Raw genomic sequence first — 16,522 nt, 5'->3', positions numbered from 1 at the left:
TAGGGGCAAAATAGCATGGTGGAATTTTCTTCATTTCTATGAGAGTGCAGGAAACATATTAGCCAATGGCCGGTTTACTTTCAATACCTCAATTTCAATCTACCCTCTCCACATATTGTTCCTTTAACAAGTTATTATCGTCCCCCCAAGTGTTTGTACGTAAGTGTGAGTGTGTGTGTGCACATGTGAGAGTGCATGTGTGTGAGTGCATGTGTGAGTGCATATGTATGTGTGCATCTGTATGTAAGTGTATATGCATTTGAGTGTTTGTGATTTCGCACGTGTGTGGGCAGACACACGTGTGGGGGTCAGAGGACTTTCAGGAATTGGTTCTCATTTCACTATAGGTTCTAGAGACTGAATTCAGGGCGTTAGGCTTGGCAGTAAGCACCCTTATATGCTGAGTCATTTTGCTGGACCAACATATATTACTCTGTTTAGATATTGTTTTAATTAGCATACACAACATTAGATTTTGTTATGTCATTTTCAAACAGAATGCATTTCTGTTGGCTCTCTGCCAGCCCCTTGTCTTTCCTATTCCTTGACTGCTACCCCGGTATCCTGCCCTCCTTGCCTCTCTCCTCACCTCCTTTCTAGTTACAGATCTCATTTGTCCCATTCTCCCCCTTCACCTTCCTCAACATCTCCTCCCCAGCCCTTCTATGATCTCCTTTCTAGTGCTGTAACCTAACCTACATGTAGGCCCCGTTACATGCATGCATATAAACATTATAAGCTAGAATCTGCATATGAGAGAACATGGGATTTTTATCTTTCTGTGTAAACTTTCTTAATATAGCAGAAAACTTTTACAGATTAAAAACAGGCACAGATACCATTTGGATAACTTCTTAGTAGATCCCAGTTTTCTACATTTCTATCTCAAATGGATGTTCCTTAAGTTACACACACTAGGCGTATAATAATGTTAATAAAAAAGTTAAAACAGCTTGGGCCAGCAAGATGAATCACTGGTTTAAGGGTGATTAGGGTCAAGCCTGCTGACCTGAGTTCAATCCCTAGGACCCAATGGTAAAAGGAGAGAACTGACTCCTGCTCCACATGCATGCTGTTGCCCCACCCCCACATGCACACATGCACACATGCACACACACACGCCAATACATATACTTGCACACATGCATGCACACACACGTTAAATAAGTAAATGAAAATTTTAAAATAAAAGTGTAAATAACTTCAGAAAAAAAGGGCTCACATGAGGCTCATCTCTGTTCCCTTGCTTTGCCCTCTCAAAGGCAGATGGTAAACCCAGGAAGGAAACTTTTGAAGGCTCCATCATGAATAAAATGACAAGTCTGTAAGGCCCCCTCCCTTCCATGACCTCTAGAGATCTACAGTGTCACAGAGGAAGGAGGGACTGACTCAGAGCAGGCAGTGGCATCTGTGTGCACAGAGCAGAGAGCAGAGGGGGATGATACTGGCAGTGGCGACAGATACGTTCATTGGTAAAAAGCAAGAAGACATACGTCATACAGACGGCTCCTGCTGAAGGAGGCAGGGTTGGGAGACTCTTAGCACATACCAAGGAGGAAAGGAGGAGAAGAATCTGAGGAAAGAAAGAGATGGATTTGTGAGTCATAAAATAGACTGAATTAAGACCTGGTTGTATGTGATACGCGTAAGTTCCCCAGCACAACAGGTCACGCCTGAGTGTGTACAATCACATACTAATTCACCTTAGCAGCAATGAGGTGACAACACAGAGTGAGAGGGTGGAAAAGACACTTCCCTGGTTCCAGATGAGAAAATGGGCCTGAGCTGAACCACCTCCTCCAGCGGACGCAGGGGTTTGGTAGTAGGAAGAGAAGTGATACTCGGGTCAAGGCAGCTTGGGGGTTTTCATAACCTTTCAGAAGTTGAAAACCCCTCATTTAAAATCTAAAATGCTCCAATGCGTGAAAATAGCTGAGCAGCATGCAAAAAGTGAAATCCATGCAATTTTTTTTTCAAAATGGAAAATCTCCAAAATCTGAAACACTTTGGCTAGAAGATAATCCACCCGAGTTACCTTACAGTACTATAGGCAAAAAAAAAAAAAAAAAAAAAAAAAAGACCAGGATGGGGCACACGGGTTAGGACCAGAGGTCTGATCTGCATCCTCTAACATCGGTGCAGCCATGTCTTTGCAAGACAGCCTTTCAGTGGTGAGGAGTAGTTGGTCTCCTCCAACGGGAGAGCAACACCATGAGACTGTGGTAGAATGTTTCCTTCAGTTCTTAGATAAGAAAGCATATCCTCAAAAATGAATACCAAAGAGAGTTAACAGCTCATTCTGAGTACAGCAAAATCTCTTGCAGAATTTATTATATATCAAGGGTTTTAGTACATTAAGAAAAAAAAATCAACCTTATTTGCAGTGCCCCTGAATTTTTAAATCAGGATAGAAACAACAGTTAAAAATATTAAGCTTTTTAATAAAGTCCTTAAAACTATAAGAAATGAGCCATCCTGGGGGGAAAAGGAGACCACACTGCACATAAAGAAAACTATGATTTTCCCACCTACAGCTTGTCTCTTACTTGACGTTCAGTGAGTCCCATGACTGCTGGGCATACTGTAGGCTTCCCAAGGGTAGGTCAAGGCAGGGCATGGATAAATGCTTTCAATGATACCTGCCTTACAATGCCTCAACCAGGGGAACTGAAGCAACAACCCCCCATGTTCCTACCACTTCCGTCCAGCAAGGGGGGTGTCATAGGCCACACACACACACAACTCACTTTTGATCATGTTCACGTCATTGGCCCCGTCTCCAATGGCTAGCGTGATGGCCTTCTTGTACCTCTTCACCAGGTCTACCACCATGGCCTTCTGCTTGGGGGTGACGCGACAGCAGATGACGGCGCTACACTCACAGGCCAGGTCCACAAAGTTCTTCTGCCTCTGTTCTTTCTTCTCTTCCAGTCGTCTCTTACTCTGTGTCCGCATCCGTCTCTCTTCCTCCGTCCTTGGGAACTTCAACTTCAGGATCTTACTTCTCTTGGTCTTCTTCTCTAGAAGGATTTCGTTCTGTGACATCAGAGGGAGAAAACACCACTGACCACTTTAGTGTTTACACCAAGAGTACCACTCCCAAGGCTTGAGTCGTGGGAAGCAAAGTTCATGAGCTTTAACGTTTAGCTTTAATAAAAAAAGACTTACAATAAGCATATAGGAAATCTGCATATCTTTAAAGGAAAAGTTGACATTACCCACTTGTTGAAATGTCTGGATAACCAGTTTCACCATTTTGCTTTAATTTCTTTTAGCTATCCTCTAATGTGAAGACTCAAACTTTAAAAGGTCACACTGCTTTTATAGGCTAAGAGATTTTTAGATTGACAAGCAATTAATATGCAAAGCCATCAAGAATGGCCCCAGGGGACTTGTTTGAGTGCCAGGTGAAGACTCACTACTGATACACACCAACCACGAGCCAGTGATGATTAAGGCGCGGTTTTCTCCAGGTGGAAAAAAGGGTTCATATACAGGGGGTACAAACTTCGATGAGACTCCACCTCTGTTTCTCTGATTCTCCATCCTCGTGTGAAGAAGAGAACTATGGGAAAATAAGTAAATATTTAAAACATATGATTATAAAAGACTTTAGATTTTATTTATTTTATTTTGAGACAGAGTCTCACTATGTACCCCTGATAGGCCTGGAGCTCATTATTTAAACCAGCTGGCCTTGAACTCACCAAATTCTGCCTCCCAAATTCTGGGATTAAAGACGTTCACTACCATGCCGGGCTCTAGACTTTAATTTTGACATCACTTTAAAAAATTATGCTGTGAAGTCCCCAGCCTGACATTTATCACATTGCTGAGTATGTAGTTCAGCAGTGTGGACTCTGTCCACACGTGGAGCCAGTCTGTCTTGTGAGGCTCACTTGTTTTGTGACTGGCTCACATCACTGGTCTTCAAGTTCATCAGTACTATATATGCAACATGTCATTCTTTCTTTCCTTTTGAAGGGTGAGAGATATTCCTTTGTGTGGAGATGCCAATGTTTGCTTATCCAGCTCATACTTAACAGACGTGTGGATTGCTTCCACCTCTTGGCTATTGTGAGCAGTGCTATATACGTGTGGTTGGGCATATACCTTTTCAAAATCCTGTTTTCAGTTCTTCTGAGTAGGCACCCAGGGTAGGATGACTGAACAATGTGAAAATTCCATTTTTAAAGCTCTCAAGGAAGGCTCATACTGTGGCCATGTGCTTTTCACCCCACCAACGCATACCAGCGTTCCAATCCCTCGCAGCCTCACTGGAACCTAGCAGCCACACAAGGCTTCATTCCACAGATGCACACCAGAGTGTTGGTTCTTTTAGCCTCACAAGCACTGATTAGTGTGTTTTTTCTTTATTTTCTGGTCATCCACATATTCCGTGATTTTGATTGGCATATTCCTAAGAATTCATGAGCATTAACATATGCCCGTTGGTCACAGTGCCTCTGCTGTGAAGACATGTCTAAGTGTTGGCACCTTTACTGTGGGGCACCATGTCCTTGGTATTTTACCACTTGGGAAAGACCCAAATCATGATGCAGGTAACATAAGCAAGAGAAAGGAGGTGGTCTTGATGAGAATTTCACCATTCTACTGTATGACAGGGGTTAAAAAAAAGCTTATTTCCACACACTCAAAACTCTATCTGCTTTTCAAAATTGTCAGTGCTTTATTTTTTTTAAAGATTTATCTTTTATATTTAGTTATGTATAGGTGTGTGTCTGTTCGTCACATGTGTGGGTGCTGAGCTGCCTGACATGGGTGCTGGGAGCTGAACTTGGGTCCTCTGCAAGAGCAGTCTGCGCTCTTAATTGCTGAGCCACCTCTCCAGCCTTCTGACTGCTTTAAAAATTATTATAGTGCTTCCATATTATGGAGAAGTGAGTCATGGAGCTTTAGAGTAGAAGAGGCCAATCTCCTTGTGTGGCAAATTAGAAAAAGAAGGCAGAAAGAAGTGACATGATTTTACTTGCAGGGAGCTGATGGGAAATCTAGCAAAAGGACTCAGGTCTCTGCCCTCAGCCTGAGCCTTTCCCCATTCAACACACACCACCATCATTCTTCATTTTCAGAAGCAGGTTTCTCAACCTTGGGATCTGGAGCCAGATAATTCTCCATCCTATGCGGCAAGCTATTCCAGAACATAGGACCTTTCTATAAAGTTTAACATCCTCTTAGCTTCTGCCCACTAGAGCCCTAGAGGACCTTCTCCCTCTGGTCCACCCACCAAAGAGATTTTCAAACACTGCCGATGATGCCTGGAAGGCAAGTCAATCCCAATTAGAACCATTGCTCCTGGGCCGGCGAGGTGGCTCCGTGAGCCAAGAAGTCTGCTGTCTGAGCCTGAGATTGTTCTCCCAGAGCCCATGGGACAGCGGAAGGAGAGAACTGACTCTTCAAGGATGGCCCCTGCCCTCCACAGAGGTGCCATGGCATGTGCATACACAATAATAAACAAATAAACAAAACAAAACAGAAAACTTAGAAGCGCTGTTCCAGACTGGGTATTTATTAACTTCCTTCCACACCAATTTAATTCTCACTTCCAAGTTCAGAAATGAATGGGAATAGGTCATTAAGAGACTGGCGCAGATTGTGAGGTTGCCTGTTCAAACTATTTGACAGGAACCATCATTTCAAAGAGCTATCTAGGAAGATGACTCTTCTCCCTATAAATGGAAAGCTGGCAGAGAGAATGTTCATAAAATTTGATTGTTTGGATAAACTTGTCGTTTAGCTTGGCTTAGGCCCAATCTAACACTCTCAGAAGAGAGATTGGAAAATTATTTACCCCCCCCCACATATAAAATGTAAATAAAACCATATGGTACTTAACCAAATTGCTTGTAATTAAAAACTACTTAAGTAAACATGCTTATTGGTATTTTTAAAAACTTGCCAATTCAAAGAGGCATGGTTTATGTGCTTTTATTCAAGCAGAAGTGATTTATATCATATAGCTACCAACTTCACCTAACTCAGCAAATTGCCTACTGTGCTGGAGTGGCTCACAGAGCTGGCTGTCTGCATGAGAAAATCCCATCAACCCCATCCTGCGTTAGGACACACAACAGATGTGTAGTAACAGCTTAATTTGACTTTGTGCCATTAGATAAGACTATGATTGAAAAAAAAAAGCTTGAGGAATAAATGGAATGACTAAGCCAGCAGTAAACGCATCACAGGAAGCTTGCGGCTTGTAACAAGACTGTGCCTTTATATTACACGTTTCCGGGTTTGCCACAACTGATTAGGGGCTGATGAATGGCCCAGTAGAAGCCAAGGCTTGAAATAACAGGTGTGCTCTCTTTAGAGCCCACCAATAAATGGCCTATCTACATGATATAACTCACTAACACTTTCATGCTGGGACGACTTTTATTTTCTCTCATGTCTGTTTCAAAAGATGAAGTCCCTAGAAAATGGACATAAACGTAATTTATATTAACTTGCTAGCAATGGGGCTGGGCACGTGGGTCAGGGAGCAGTACTGACAGAAAGGTGTGAAGACCTGAGTTTGAAGGCCCAGTATCCCTGCAGTAGGCTGGGTATGGCTGCATGCCCCTGTATTCCTAGGGCTGGCTCCCAGTTTTCCAATATTTAAATAGGAGATTTTCTAAGGAATAGAGAAAAATGGGTCCTTAAAACTCTTGGGTCCCCCCAAGACTGAAATCTGTTCAAAATGAACCATGGTAATCTGGAGATATTTATTTCATTTGGACATGAAAAAGAGACCCAAGTACATGATCTAGCTCTAACTTCTCCATTGTTTTCTGCCTTCTGCATCTAGTGTTGACTTTGTTTAAAAAAAAAAAAAATCAACCCAACAGAAAAACTCAAGCTATATCCTCTCATCCTGCAGGCCTAGTACTTATCTGTCTCCTCCCATACATGTACTTACAATGTCCTCCCATAACAGGTACCTTATGTCTGCCCACAGTGGGTACTTACTTTATGTCCTCCCCGTAGCAAATAGTAGTGTCTTCTGTCAGAAGTTCACAGGCAAAACCTATGTTTTCCGCAGTTTCTACGACAGATTAAAATTAAGCCAACTGTTATTTCTGCTTATCTAAACCATGTTGAGTATCCCTTATCTGAAATGCTTGGGACCAGAAGTGTTTGCGATTTGTGGCTTTGGAGTGCGCACACACACATGATATCTGGAGGATGGAATGTAAGTCTGAACAGAAAGTCACTTGTATTCCAGATGAACCGTACCCACGCCGCCAGAGGGCAATTTTACACGGATCAGTTAGACAACTTTATACACATCACATGTGTTTTGACCCTGCCCTGTGTATCATGAGGTCAGGTGACATCATATCAGGGCTCAAAGAGTTTTAGATTTTAAGCATTTGAGGGATTCCTTGATGACGTTTTCAACTCATGATTTTCACCACGTTCAACTAAATACGCTGTTTTTTTCTGTAGTAATGTATAGAAACCACATAAAAAAGAGAAAAATTTTTCTCTGTAATAAGTCAGAATCAAAGTCTAGTTTTATATAGTCTTAATAATCAAGTGCACTGTGTCATCAAGCCCAGAAGTTGGTTGTATGATATCAATGTTCATTAAAATACTAAGCATTCAGATCCTGTGGCTTAATCATGTGGTTAAGGGGTAGGCAAAGATGGCTGATTCCATGAACCCTCACATGGGGCTGCTACCAAAGACCCCACTTGCTTCTTTCCCCTAACATCTATTTGGTGTTTGTGCTTGGGAGAGTGTCGGAGTGAGAGACAATGATTTCTCAGGGACGGCCTGGAGGATCAGGCATCAACGCTGAACGGTGACTCGTTCAGTTGTAGGTGTAAATGCCAGTTTCCTAGCACATAAAAGGTTTGTCGTAATTTTCAAGACACAACAGGCAGGAAAACCAAAGCTGTTGTAGCAGCATTTGTATTGTTTTAGTCTATGTTCAACAGTTGCAGAGAGCCGGAGACAAAACGGGGACAGGGGCATGGCCTTTCCCGGGTAGGAGCTCACCTCTGGCTGGAGAGATAAGACAGAATGAGGCTTAAATTCTAAAGAGCAAGCTCTGCTGCTGAGGGAGTTCAGGGAAGGATGTGGGCAGCGTAGGCTGGACCAGGAGGAGGGGTTTTAAGAAGAGGGAGTACCTCCATTCCCACAGGCTAGGAAGCCTATGAAGGTCATCATAGGCAAAGGAATAGCAGCTATAAATATTGTGACTTAGCTCACACACCCCTCCCCCACGAGATGGATTACCCTTTTTGTCTCCTGTTAGTACCCAGATCTTAATGTCAGCTTTAGCAAGTTTTGAAATGGTTTCTGGAACTCCGTCCTGTAGCTTGTCTTCAATAGCAGTAGCCCCCAAGAGCTGGAAGACAGATTTTTAAAAACAGCATATAAGAAGTGTCTTTAAATGCAGTTTGCCTGTTTCTGAAAAAGGAGAGCAATCATACAACGCCAGCTAGAGCTCTGATGGCATTGACGGTACCACCATCCAAAGCTGGGACATTGCACGCTTGCCTCAAACCAAAACCTTCAAAACTGCTTCTCTAAAGTTTAATTTACCAAGGCAGAAAGGGCAAGATAGACACAGGGTGTGGGGTCTCACCCTGAAAAATCTAGCACTAAAGAGGCAGAGGTAGAGGGCTCACCTACAAATTAGAGGCTAGCCTGGGCTACATGGTGAGTTCCCCCCCACCAAACAGAAAAATACAAGCACAAAAAGCTGTTAAAGATTCACTTTCATTGTGTTTAGGGCTGTGGGAACGTATACCTGTTTCCCAAGCTAACGGCAGTACTACTCTTGGGTTGATTATTTCCCATTAATATAAATTCAAAAACAACCATGTTTGACTTTCAAAACATTTTAATTATTTTGAAAAAAGCTTTACTACAACTTTAATTAAATTGCTTTAGTAATTCTCCCAACGAAATCACTAAATGCTTGTTTTCTTTTTGCCATTTTAATAGGAAATGAAACTTCTTTACTGCTACGAATTCAAGACCAAGCTGAACCACAAAGCGAGTGCTAGGCCAGTCAAGCCAGTATAGCAAAACAGAAAGAAAGAAAGAAAGAAAGAAAGAAAGAAAGAAAGAAAGAAAGAAAGAAAGAAAGATAGATGTTTTCTATTTTGGTTTTTGTTCCATGATACAAAATTTTATTGTTTGCCGAAAAAGAAAAATTCAAATGATATAGCTCTTTGTACCAACTGTGCCCATCAAAGAATTATCCCTAAACCATGCTACCAATGACACAATAAAACACAAATTTAACAGTTCAGAAGGTCAAAGAGCAAGATTGAACTCACAATCAGGTCCTTCTCAATCTCTTCGTACACTTTATCCAAAGCTTCATCCCGGTTGGTTGTGGCCACGCTGGCGGCCATAAACGTTTTGTTCCATTCTGCAAACTCCTTCTCTTCAATTTCCCTGTAGCACAGGCACAGGGTTCGGAGTGTCTCACTAGCAAAGACCTGTTTGATTTACAAGACAAAATCCACCCATGCAAACAAGAGTTACTTCTCCAAAAATTCATTTTTAAAATTACACTTACACTTACATGTATACTGTGCATGTGTGGCAGCTACGGACTCTATGGGTCACAGCAAAGGCATCAGAGCTACGAACTCTATGGGTCACAGCAAAGGCATCAGAGCTCAGGGTCCCATATTTTGCTTCATTACCCTGACATCTGGAAATGCTTTCTTTCCTCCACTCCATACCTAGAATTTGGCGACCACAGAGATGTTAAGCCTACACCTCAAGGAAGCTAGCTCCTTGCTCAAGGTCCCTGGAAGAGCGATGTGCCAGTATTCCCTTGTACCAGCCCTGAAGACCTGGATGCTGAGAAAGAGCTTCACCACCGAGGATACTGCAACAAGAGCAAAACCACCACCCATCATGCCCTACTTTGGCGTTCCCAGCCCATGACACCAAAGCAAGGGGAGTGTTAGCTAAGAGTGAGCAAAGTTTTTTTTTTATTTTTATTTATTTATTTATTTATTTTTTGAGACAGGGTTTCTCTGTGGTTTTGGAGCCTGTCCTGGAACTAGCTCTTGTAGACCAGGCTTGTCTCGAACTCACAGAGATCTGCCTGCCTCTCCCTCCCAAGTGCTGGGATTAAAGGCATGCGCCACCACTGCCCGGCTGCGAGCAAAGTTTTTATTTCACTGGAGAGACAGCCCAGAAGGCAAGATTGGACACCCTAGCAGATGGGGCAAAGTGAGACTTACATCCAGGGCATCCTGTGTTTCTTGCTTCGTAGGATTCATCGGATGGAGCCGCTCATAAATTACAGTGTCAGCGCCTTTACAGTATAGTCGAATACTACCTTCTGGGGTCCGCACTGGTAGCAAGGGAAGGAAAAGCAACAAGAAAGTTAGGTTGGTTTCTCTCTCTCTCTCTCTCTCTCTCTCTCTCTCTATATATATATATATATATATATATGTGTGTGTGTGTGTGTGTGTGTGTGTGTGTGTGTGTGTGTGTATAATGTATATATACATTTATTACATGAATTGAACTGCTGCCCTCAGCAAAGTTGGCAAGCTGCAACCAACATTGAAGGCAGCAGTGAAATACGAAACCATTCATTTAAGGTCAGTTCAGTTTTCTACGCCGTTTTAACAAGTATTTATAGGCTCCATACTATGTGCAATGTCTTTCACAGAATTTTCCTTGTCCACATTGATAGGAATCTTCCTTACCTGTCTTCGAGCTCACACCATTTACTGCCTCTAACAAGGCTCCTGCGACCACTTTCTTATAGCGTTCAATCTATCATCACAGACTACACTCCATTGCTAACTACACTTTAAGTTCTGTGAGGTCGGTACCAGGGATGATTGCCAGTCCTTCAGTTGGGCACCCAGGAAGCCCTGAGTAAAATATTACTACACTCGCTAATACTTGAGCATCACAGTGGGAAAGTATATGAACTCAGCGAAGCAATAGTTAGCATCACCATCTGTGAGATAAAACATCAGGTGCCTTTGCAGGGTGACCCTCTGAGAAGGACACAGCACCACTACATTTTTTTTTTTTTTTGCCAACAATGTGTGACCAGGATATAAGCATTAAGTAGACAAACCCAAGACAGGGACATTCTACAACAAAACTGACCTTTGTTTTTTGAAAATGTCAATATATGAAAGATCCAAAACAGGATGAAGAATTGTTTTTTTTTTTTTAATTCAGAATCATGATTTTCTAATTCAGTGTTTGATCTCTGAGACCGAAACTCATACAAATGGAAAGAGGAAGATGAAGACAAAGAGGAGGGGACCGGACCACGAGAGGGTTCCTGGTAAGACCCACAAATGTCTGCAGGTCAGCACAGTAGGGTGATAATGCTGTATCAATGAGGTTGGGACTTATGGACACAGCCTTTCCTGCTGAGGCCTCCCTTTCCTGGCCTTGGGCAGAGAAGTGTTGGGAGGGGACCCGACATAAAGGAGAACAGGTCTGGGGCAGCACTGTTGGGTGTACTTCTCCTGCCGCTACAGACTCAGCAACTCAAGGCCTGATGGGTAGAGAATGTCAAAAGTCTTTGCGGGATTCAAGTAGGTCACAGGGAGTAGTGGCAGCAGAGTGAAGAACAGAGAAAAGCCATTTTCTGTCAACCTGGACACCTTTCAGAAGACAGCCGTCCATCCATGTCCTCATTTGTCCAAGCATCACTGAATAAAATGGAGAAGAGGCACACGGAGTTGAAGGAGTCAGAGAGAGCCTGGGGAAGAGACCCACCGATGATAGACATCCGCTTCCGGTCACTGTTGAAGTCCAGAATGGCGAGCACATTGTAGGTCCTTTCTGTGCCCAGCTCACTGACCGTGATAGTGTTCTGTGTCCTGGCGAGGAAGGCAAAGCCGAAGTTCCTGGCGGCGTTCACCAGGGCACCTTCATCAGGAGAGGCTGCCTGGTAGTTGAGCTGCCCTGGGGAGGGAAGCAAGAGAGAAATGCCAGAAGAGCTGTGGACGAAGGTCGGAAGCCATGCCTGAGTGCTGTACTGAGAAAACCCTGCACGGTTCTGAACATCGTATAGAGAAAAAGTCAGAGGTTCTGAAAGCTTACACAAAAATCACAATGCTGTAAACACTACATTTCCTTCAAAATTAAAAGTGATAATAGCGATTGCAAATAAAACTGTCTTAAAATGGGAGTGTGGGGAGAGGAGTCTCGGAATTCCACCGTCTAGAAGAGAACAATCCTAACATTTTACTGTCTCCTCAGGCCTCTGCAGCATGAGTGAAATCCTAACACACCGCGTGGCTATTTACAACCCGATTTCTTTTTTAGTGTCAGATTTTGAGTCTGTTGGCATATCTTTAAAGAGTCTTCATAAATATTATTTTACGAAGTATAAAACTGTTATTCTCTTCTCTCATGGGCATTTGGTTTATTTCTAAACTTTCTGGCCCATAAAAATAAAATCGCTATAATCATTGAGTGTGTGTGTATGTACACATACACATGTGTATGTTTTATAAACCTGGGCGTTCATTATAAGGACTCATTTACTGTGCTGTACAATGTATATATGTCTGTCATAAGTTAAACTTAAAAGCATTTCCCCAGTCAGATGAAGATTTACAGAAAAGGGCATTTAGTTTTCCAATCAGAAACCAGGGCACAGATGTGTTAGCAACGCCTCTTCCTTCAGTCTACCTAAAAGAGCAGACAGCCATAGATGGAACCCCTTCTTTCCATGTTAGTTCAGAGACTAAATTCCAATCCCATCAGCATCTTAGTTCTGTTTTGTTTCTTTTACTCTTGGGATGTGTCTGTGTGTGGGGGGGGGATCACTGTGTTCCTCAAGCTGGTCTTTAGTTCATGCCTTCTTCCCTCCTCAGCCTCCAGAACAGGAACTACGGACACCACTATTCCCACTTATGCTAATACTGAGCACCTCCCAATTAGTTAGTAAAGAAGGCATTATAGGCTGTTTTTCTATTTGTTCACCCAGAAAGCCACACTAGAAGTCATGCGAGTGCTTGCTACACCCAAGCCCTCTACGAAGGCACAGACGCCAACTGACTGTTGACCCAGTGCTGGGCAAGCAGCAGTGAGAACACGGCACCTCCCTTCAATATTTTAACTTGGCCGGAACATAAATATCTTCCATAATATTGACAGAGAAAGGAAACACAATAGTGAAAGGGCAAATTGTCCATGGTTTGGACAATTCTAACTGCAGCCCAAACCTTGATGTTTGGATTACCAAAGGAAGTGTTCCAGAGGCGAAATCACAGACTTGGCAACAAACAGAAGGGAAGAACATCGGAGGCCTGATCTAACACTGGGTTTTATATCCGCAGGAGAAGTGTGGAGGAACAAACACGCCTCAGAAGAAAACTTACTTTAACTGCCCTCCTAGGGGCAACCCAAACCTTTTCTTAACAGACTCATCTGCGGACCAGGATAGTATCACAATAAAAACAAAAGCGTGGGGCTGGACAGTTGGGTCCAGTTGCTCTTCTTGTGCTTACAGAGGACCTGAGTTCAGATCCCAGCACCCACATCAGGTAACTCACAACTATCTTAACATCAGCTCTGGAGGATTCAATGCCCTCCTCTGTGGGCACTATATTTATATTATCTATCTATCTATCTATCTATCTATCTATCTATCTATCCATCTATCTTCTATCTACCCATCCATCCATCCATCCATCCATCCATCCATCCATCCATCCATCCATTCATGTCTCTCTCTCCTTCCCTTCCCTACCTCTCTTAATTAAAAATTACACACACTCACAAATGCCATCGTCACCTCTCACTGCTTCCTTTTCTAACTGCTTCCGACTAACAACAATACCACAGACCTTCTAGTCTCCAGCCTCAGAAATGCCTTCCGTTCTTCGACCTCTCAAATTTGTAAACAGAATGCCTCGTACATTCATGACTTTCTCATTCTTTGTGAGCATCTCGCAATGATACAACACCCCAGAGTTCCTATCATATCAGATCCGGGGATGCTAAGGTCTCCTATGAAAACTCTATGAGCACTAGATTAAAGAGCGCCAGGCAAGACAGGCTCCGTGGCATTTTTAGACTCTGCCCTCATGCAGCCTCTGTGGGAAGAGTCTCCATGGCCTCAAGGTTCCCATCCCAGTGGCATCATTCATTCTCTTCCAGTCATTTGTTAAGCACTAACCTAGGCGTTACTTTGAAGGGTTGTTTTAGATTTCACAGTAGGTCCTTATCAGCCGACTTTAAGAAAGAGATTATTACCATGGATGTAGCTCGGTGGTAGAGTACTTGCTTAATATATGCTAGGCTTGATCCTTTGTGCAGACAAAGAAGGAAAAAAAAATCCCCGCCCCAGTCAAAACCAAACAAACAGACCGAATAACCAGGCACTCTGCAGCTAACTATATGACTAGGAAGGACATCTAGTTAGTTTGGGAAAAGAGTCGGAGCCTGGAGTTTCACTTAGGGAGGGCTCCCCAACATGACTCAGTCTCATAAGGACTGAGGGCAAAGAGCAACCCTAGCTGTAGGCTCACCGAGAAATGGGGACCTCAGCCCTACAACGACAAGAAACTGAACCTTGGCCCAACCACCTGAGCTTGGAAGAAGACACTGAGCACCATGTGAGAACATGGCCACCTTGGGATCCTAGTGAGACGCTGAGCAGAGAGGTCGGCCAAGTGACACAAAATGTCTGACCTCATGAATGATGCGATCAGAGACAGATGTTTCAAGCTGCCTAGCTGTAGTAACTGATCACAAAGGAGCAGGAAACTCCTGGAAGTATCACCACCCAAAACGTCTTCTGAGGAAGTCAAATGTCCAGGGCCATGTATATAAGAAGAATTCTTCCTCTTCATACAACAATAATTTTTAAAAAGTCAATCCCCATTTTTCTGTGGTGCTAGGAAGCAAACCCAGGGCCTTACACATGCCAGGCAAGTGTTCTCCTCTGGGTTATATTACTGCTCACCATTACCCTCCTAAAAGAGAGACACCAGAAGGCAGCCAAAGAAACAGCCATATGGTGAAGGAGGACACCGAACTGACCCCTGCTGGATGGTCTCAGGAAAGCCCCTAGAGCTTTCGGCATCTGAATCTGTTTATCAGAAAATCCCTTCCAAAGAACTCTCTCATGATTCTCTACTGGATCAAAGTCCCATTTCTTCTATAAGAAGATCCTGCACATGAAGATACAACTTGCCTTGGTTCTCAGGGGCTTTTTATTTGTCATTTGCTGGGCAAAGACTATTACTTGGTATGTTCAACCCTGCGACTCAGCTGGCAGTGGAGCAAACAGCTACAGGATTACGCTGGAGGGAACTTTGAACAACCATGCTTCCCACAGCACTGTTGAGGAAAATGTTGGCTGGACAGGGACTAAACCAGGCCTGCCTCATCTCTGGCACACACTCCAAGGCCTTGCCTCTCAGTCCAGCGAGGACAAAAATAATGGACTGTACAATTAATGTACATTTGTCTAAGAGCGCAGTTAACTCCCAAAATGTCTCCATCATACATTCAAAGAAGAATCCTACCAATAAATCAAGACCCAAGAGAACAAGAGTGCTTAAAAAGATCCTACTTTAGTCTTGTTACAACAAGTCAGATTTGCTTGGGTAATTAGACTCTGAACCCCATTCTGTTGCCCCTCGCTCTGCCACACACAGCCCCTCCCGTCTGAACTGTGCTATTTTGCTTGACTGAACTATCCATTGTATTCTAGGAGAATGGATTTCTTTGAAACCTGCTGAGTGATATTTTTACACATATGCCTCCTCAGGAGGGTTTGATATCACTACATACGAAACAGCCATGTTGGGACTCCATCAGGAGGCGCTTTCCAGCTCTGTGGGAACTGCAGTAATACAGAGAACCAGGTGAGGTGGATGAGTGACGTGTGGGCAGAGCCCTGCATTCGAGCCACACCCAAAGCATTCTTTTCGTTCTCTCCACAACACATTTGTCTAGCAAGAGGATTCGAGAATTTCTGTCTATGCATGATAAAAATAACTATTTTTCGTTGACACTGGACAGATTTCCTCTGACCCAGAAGGTGCAGACTGAACTTAAGAATTCCACAAGAACCTACACTCCTTGCTGCTCACTCACGAATTCTCATTAATCTTATTCCATCAAATGAGAAAAGCACTGTAAGGAGGCCTAGGCTTTAGCTGATCTAATTCCAATTCCAAATATTTTAATCTAGAGAACAAAAGCGGACATCTGAAAGAAATTTGTAGAAAATAATGCTTAAGTTTAACGCCCATTCATGATACAAATAAGGCCTGATTATATATTTCCAATGAGCAATTGTAGAAAAAAAAAATTTAGGCTATTTTATTCAATAGCCAACCATCCAATAAATTATATATATATGTGTGTGTGTGTGTGTGTGTGTATTATGTGTGTTTGTATGTGTGTTGTGTACGATACAGCACACATTTGGAGGTCAGAGAAAAACTTGTGAGAGTTACTTCTCTCCTACCATGTGGGTCTTGCAGATCAAACCCATGTCACCAGGCTTGGCAGCAAGTGCCTTCATCTGATGAGCCAT

The 16,522-nt window shown here is 43.1% G+C and overlaps 1 protein-coding gene across 1 annotated transcript in view; it reads right to left on the bottom strand.

The window, feature by feature from the left end:
- Positions 1-16,522, bottom strand: part of Atp8b1 (ATPase phospholipid transporting 8B1) — a 112,029-nt gene that overhangs the window by 13,257 nt on the left and 82,250 nt on the right. Inside the window, exons 16-22 of the mRNA XM_057789239.1 lie at positions 11,737-11,925; positions 10,224-10,336; positions 9,300-9,464; positions 8,248-8,359; positions 6,973-7,048; positions 3,433-3,565; positions 2,748-3,036 (exon numbers count right to left, since the gene is read on the bottom strand). Of these exons, the coding sequence (XP_057645222.1) occupies positions 2,748-3,036; positions 3,433-3,565; positions 6,973-7,048; positions 8,248-8,359; positions 9,300-9,464; positions 10,224-10,336; positions 11,737-11,925 (1,077 nt within the window). The remainder of the gene's footprint in view (positions 1-2,747; positions 3,037-3,432; positions 3,566-6,972; positions 7,049-8,247; positions 8,360-9,299; positions 9,465-10,223; positions 10,337-11,736; positions 11,926-16,522) is intronic.

Source organism: Chionomys nivalis, chromosome 14 (assembly GCF_950005125.1).
Source record: "Chionomys nivalis chromosome 14, mChiNiv1.1, whole genome shotgun sequence".
Classification (NCBI taxonomy): Eukaryota; Metazoa; Chordata; class Mammalia; order Rodentia; family Cricetidae; genus Chionomys; species Chionomys nivalis.
The sequence above is the reverse complement of the archived record's forward strand: the minus strand, read 5'-3'. Positions and strand labels throughout refer to the sequence as shown.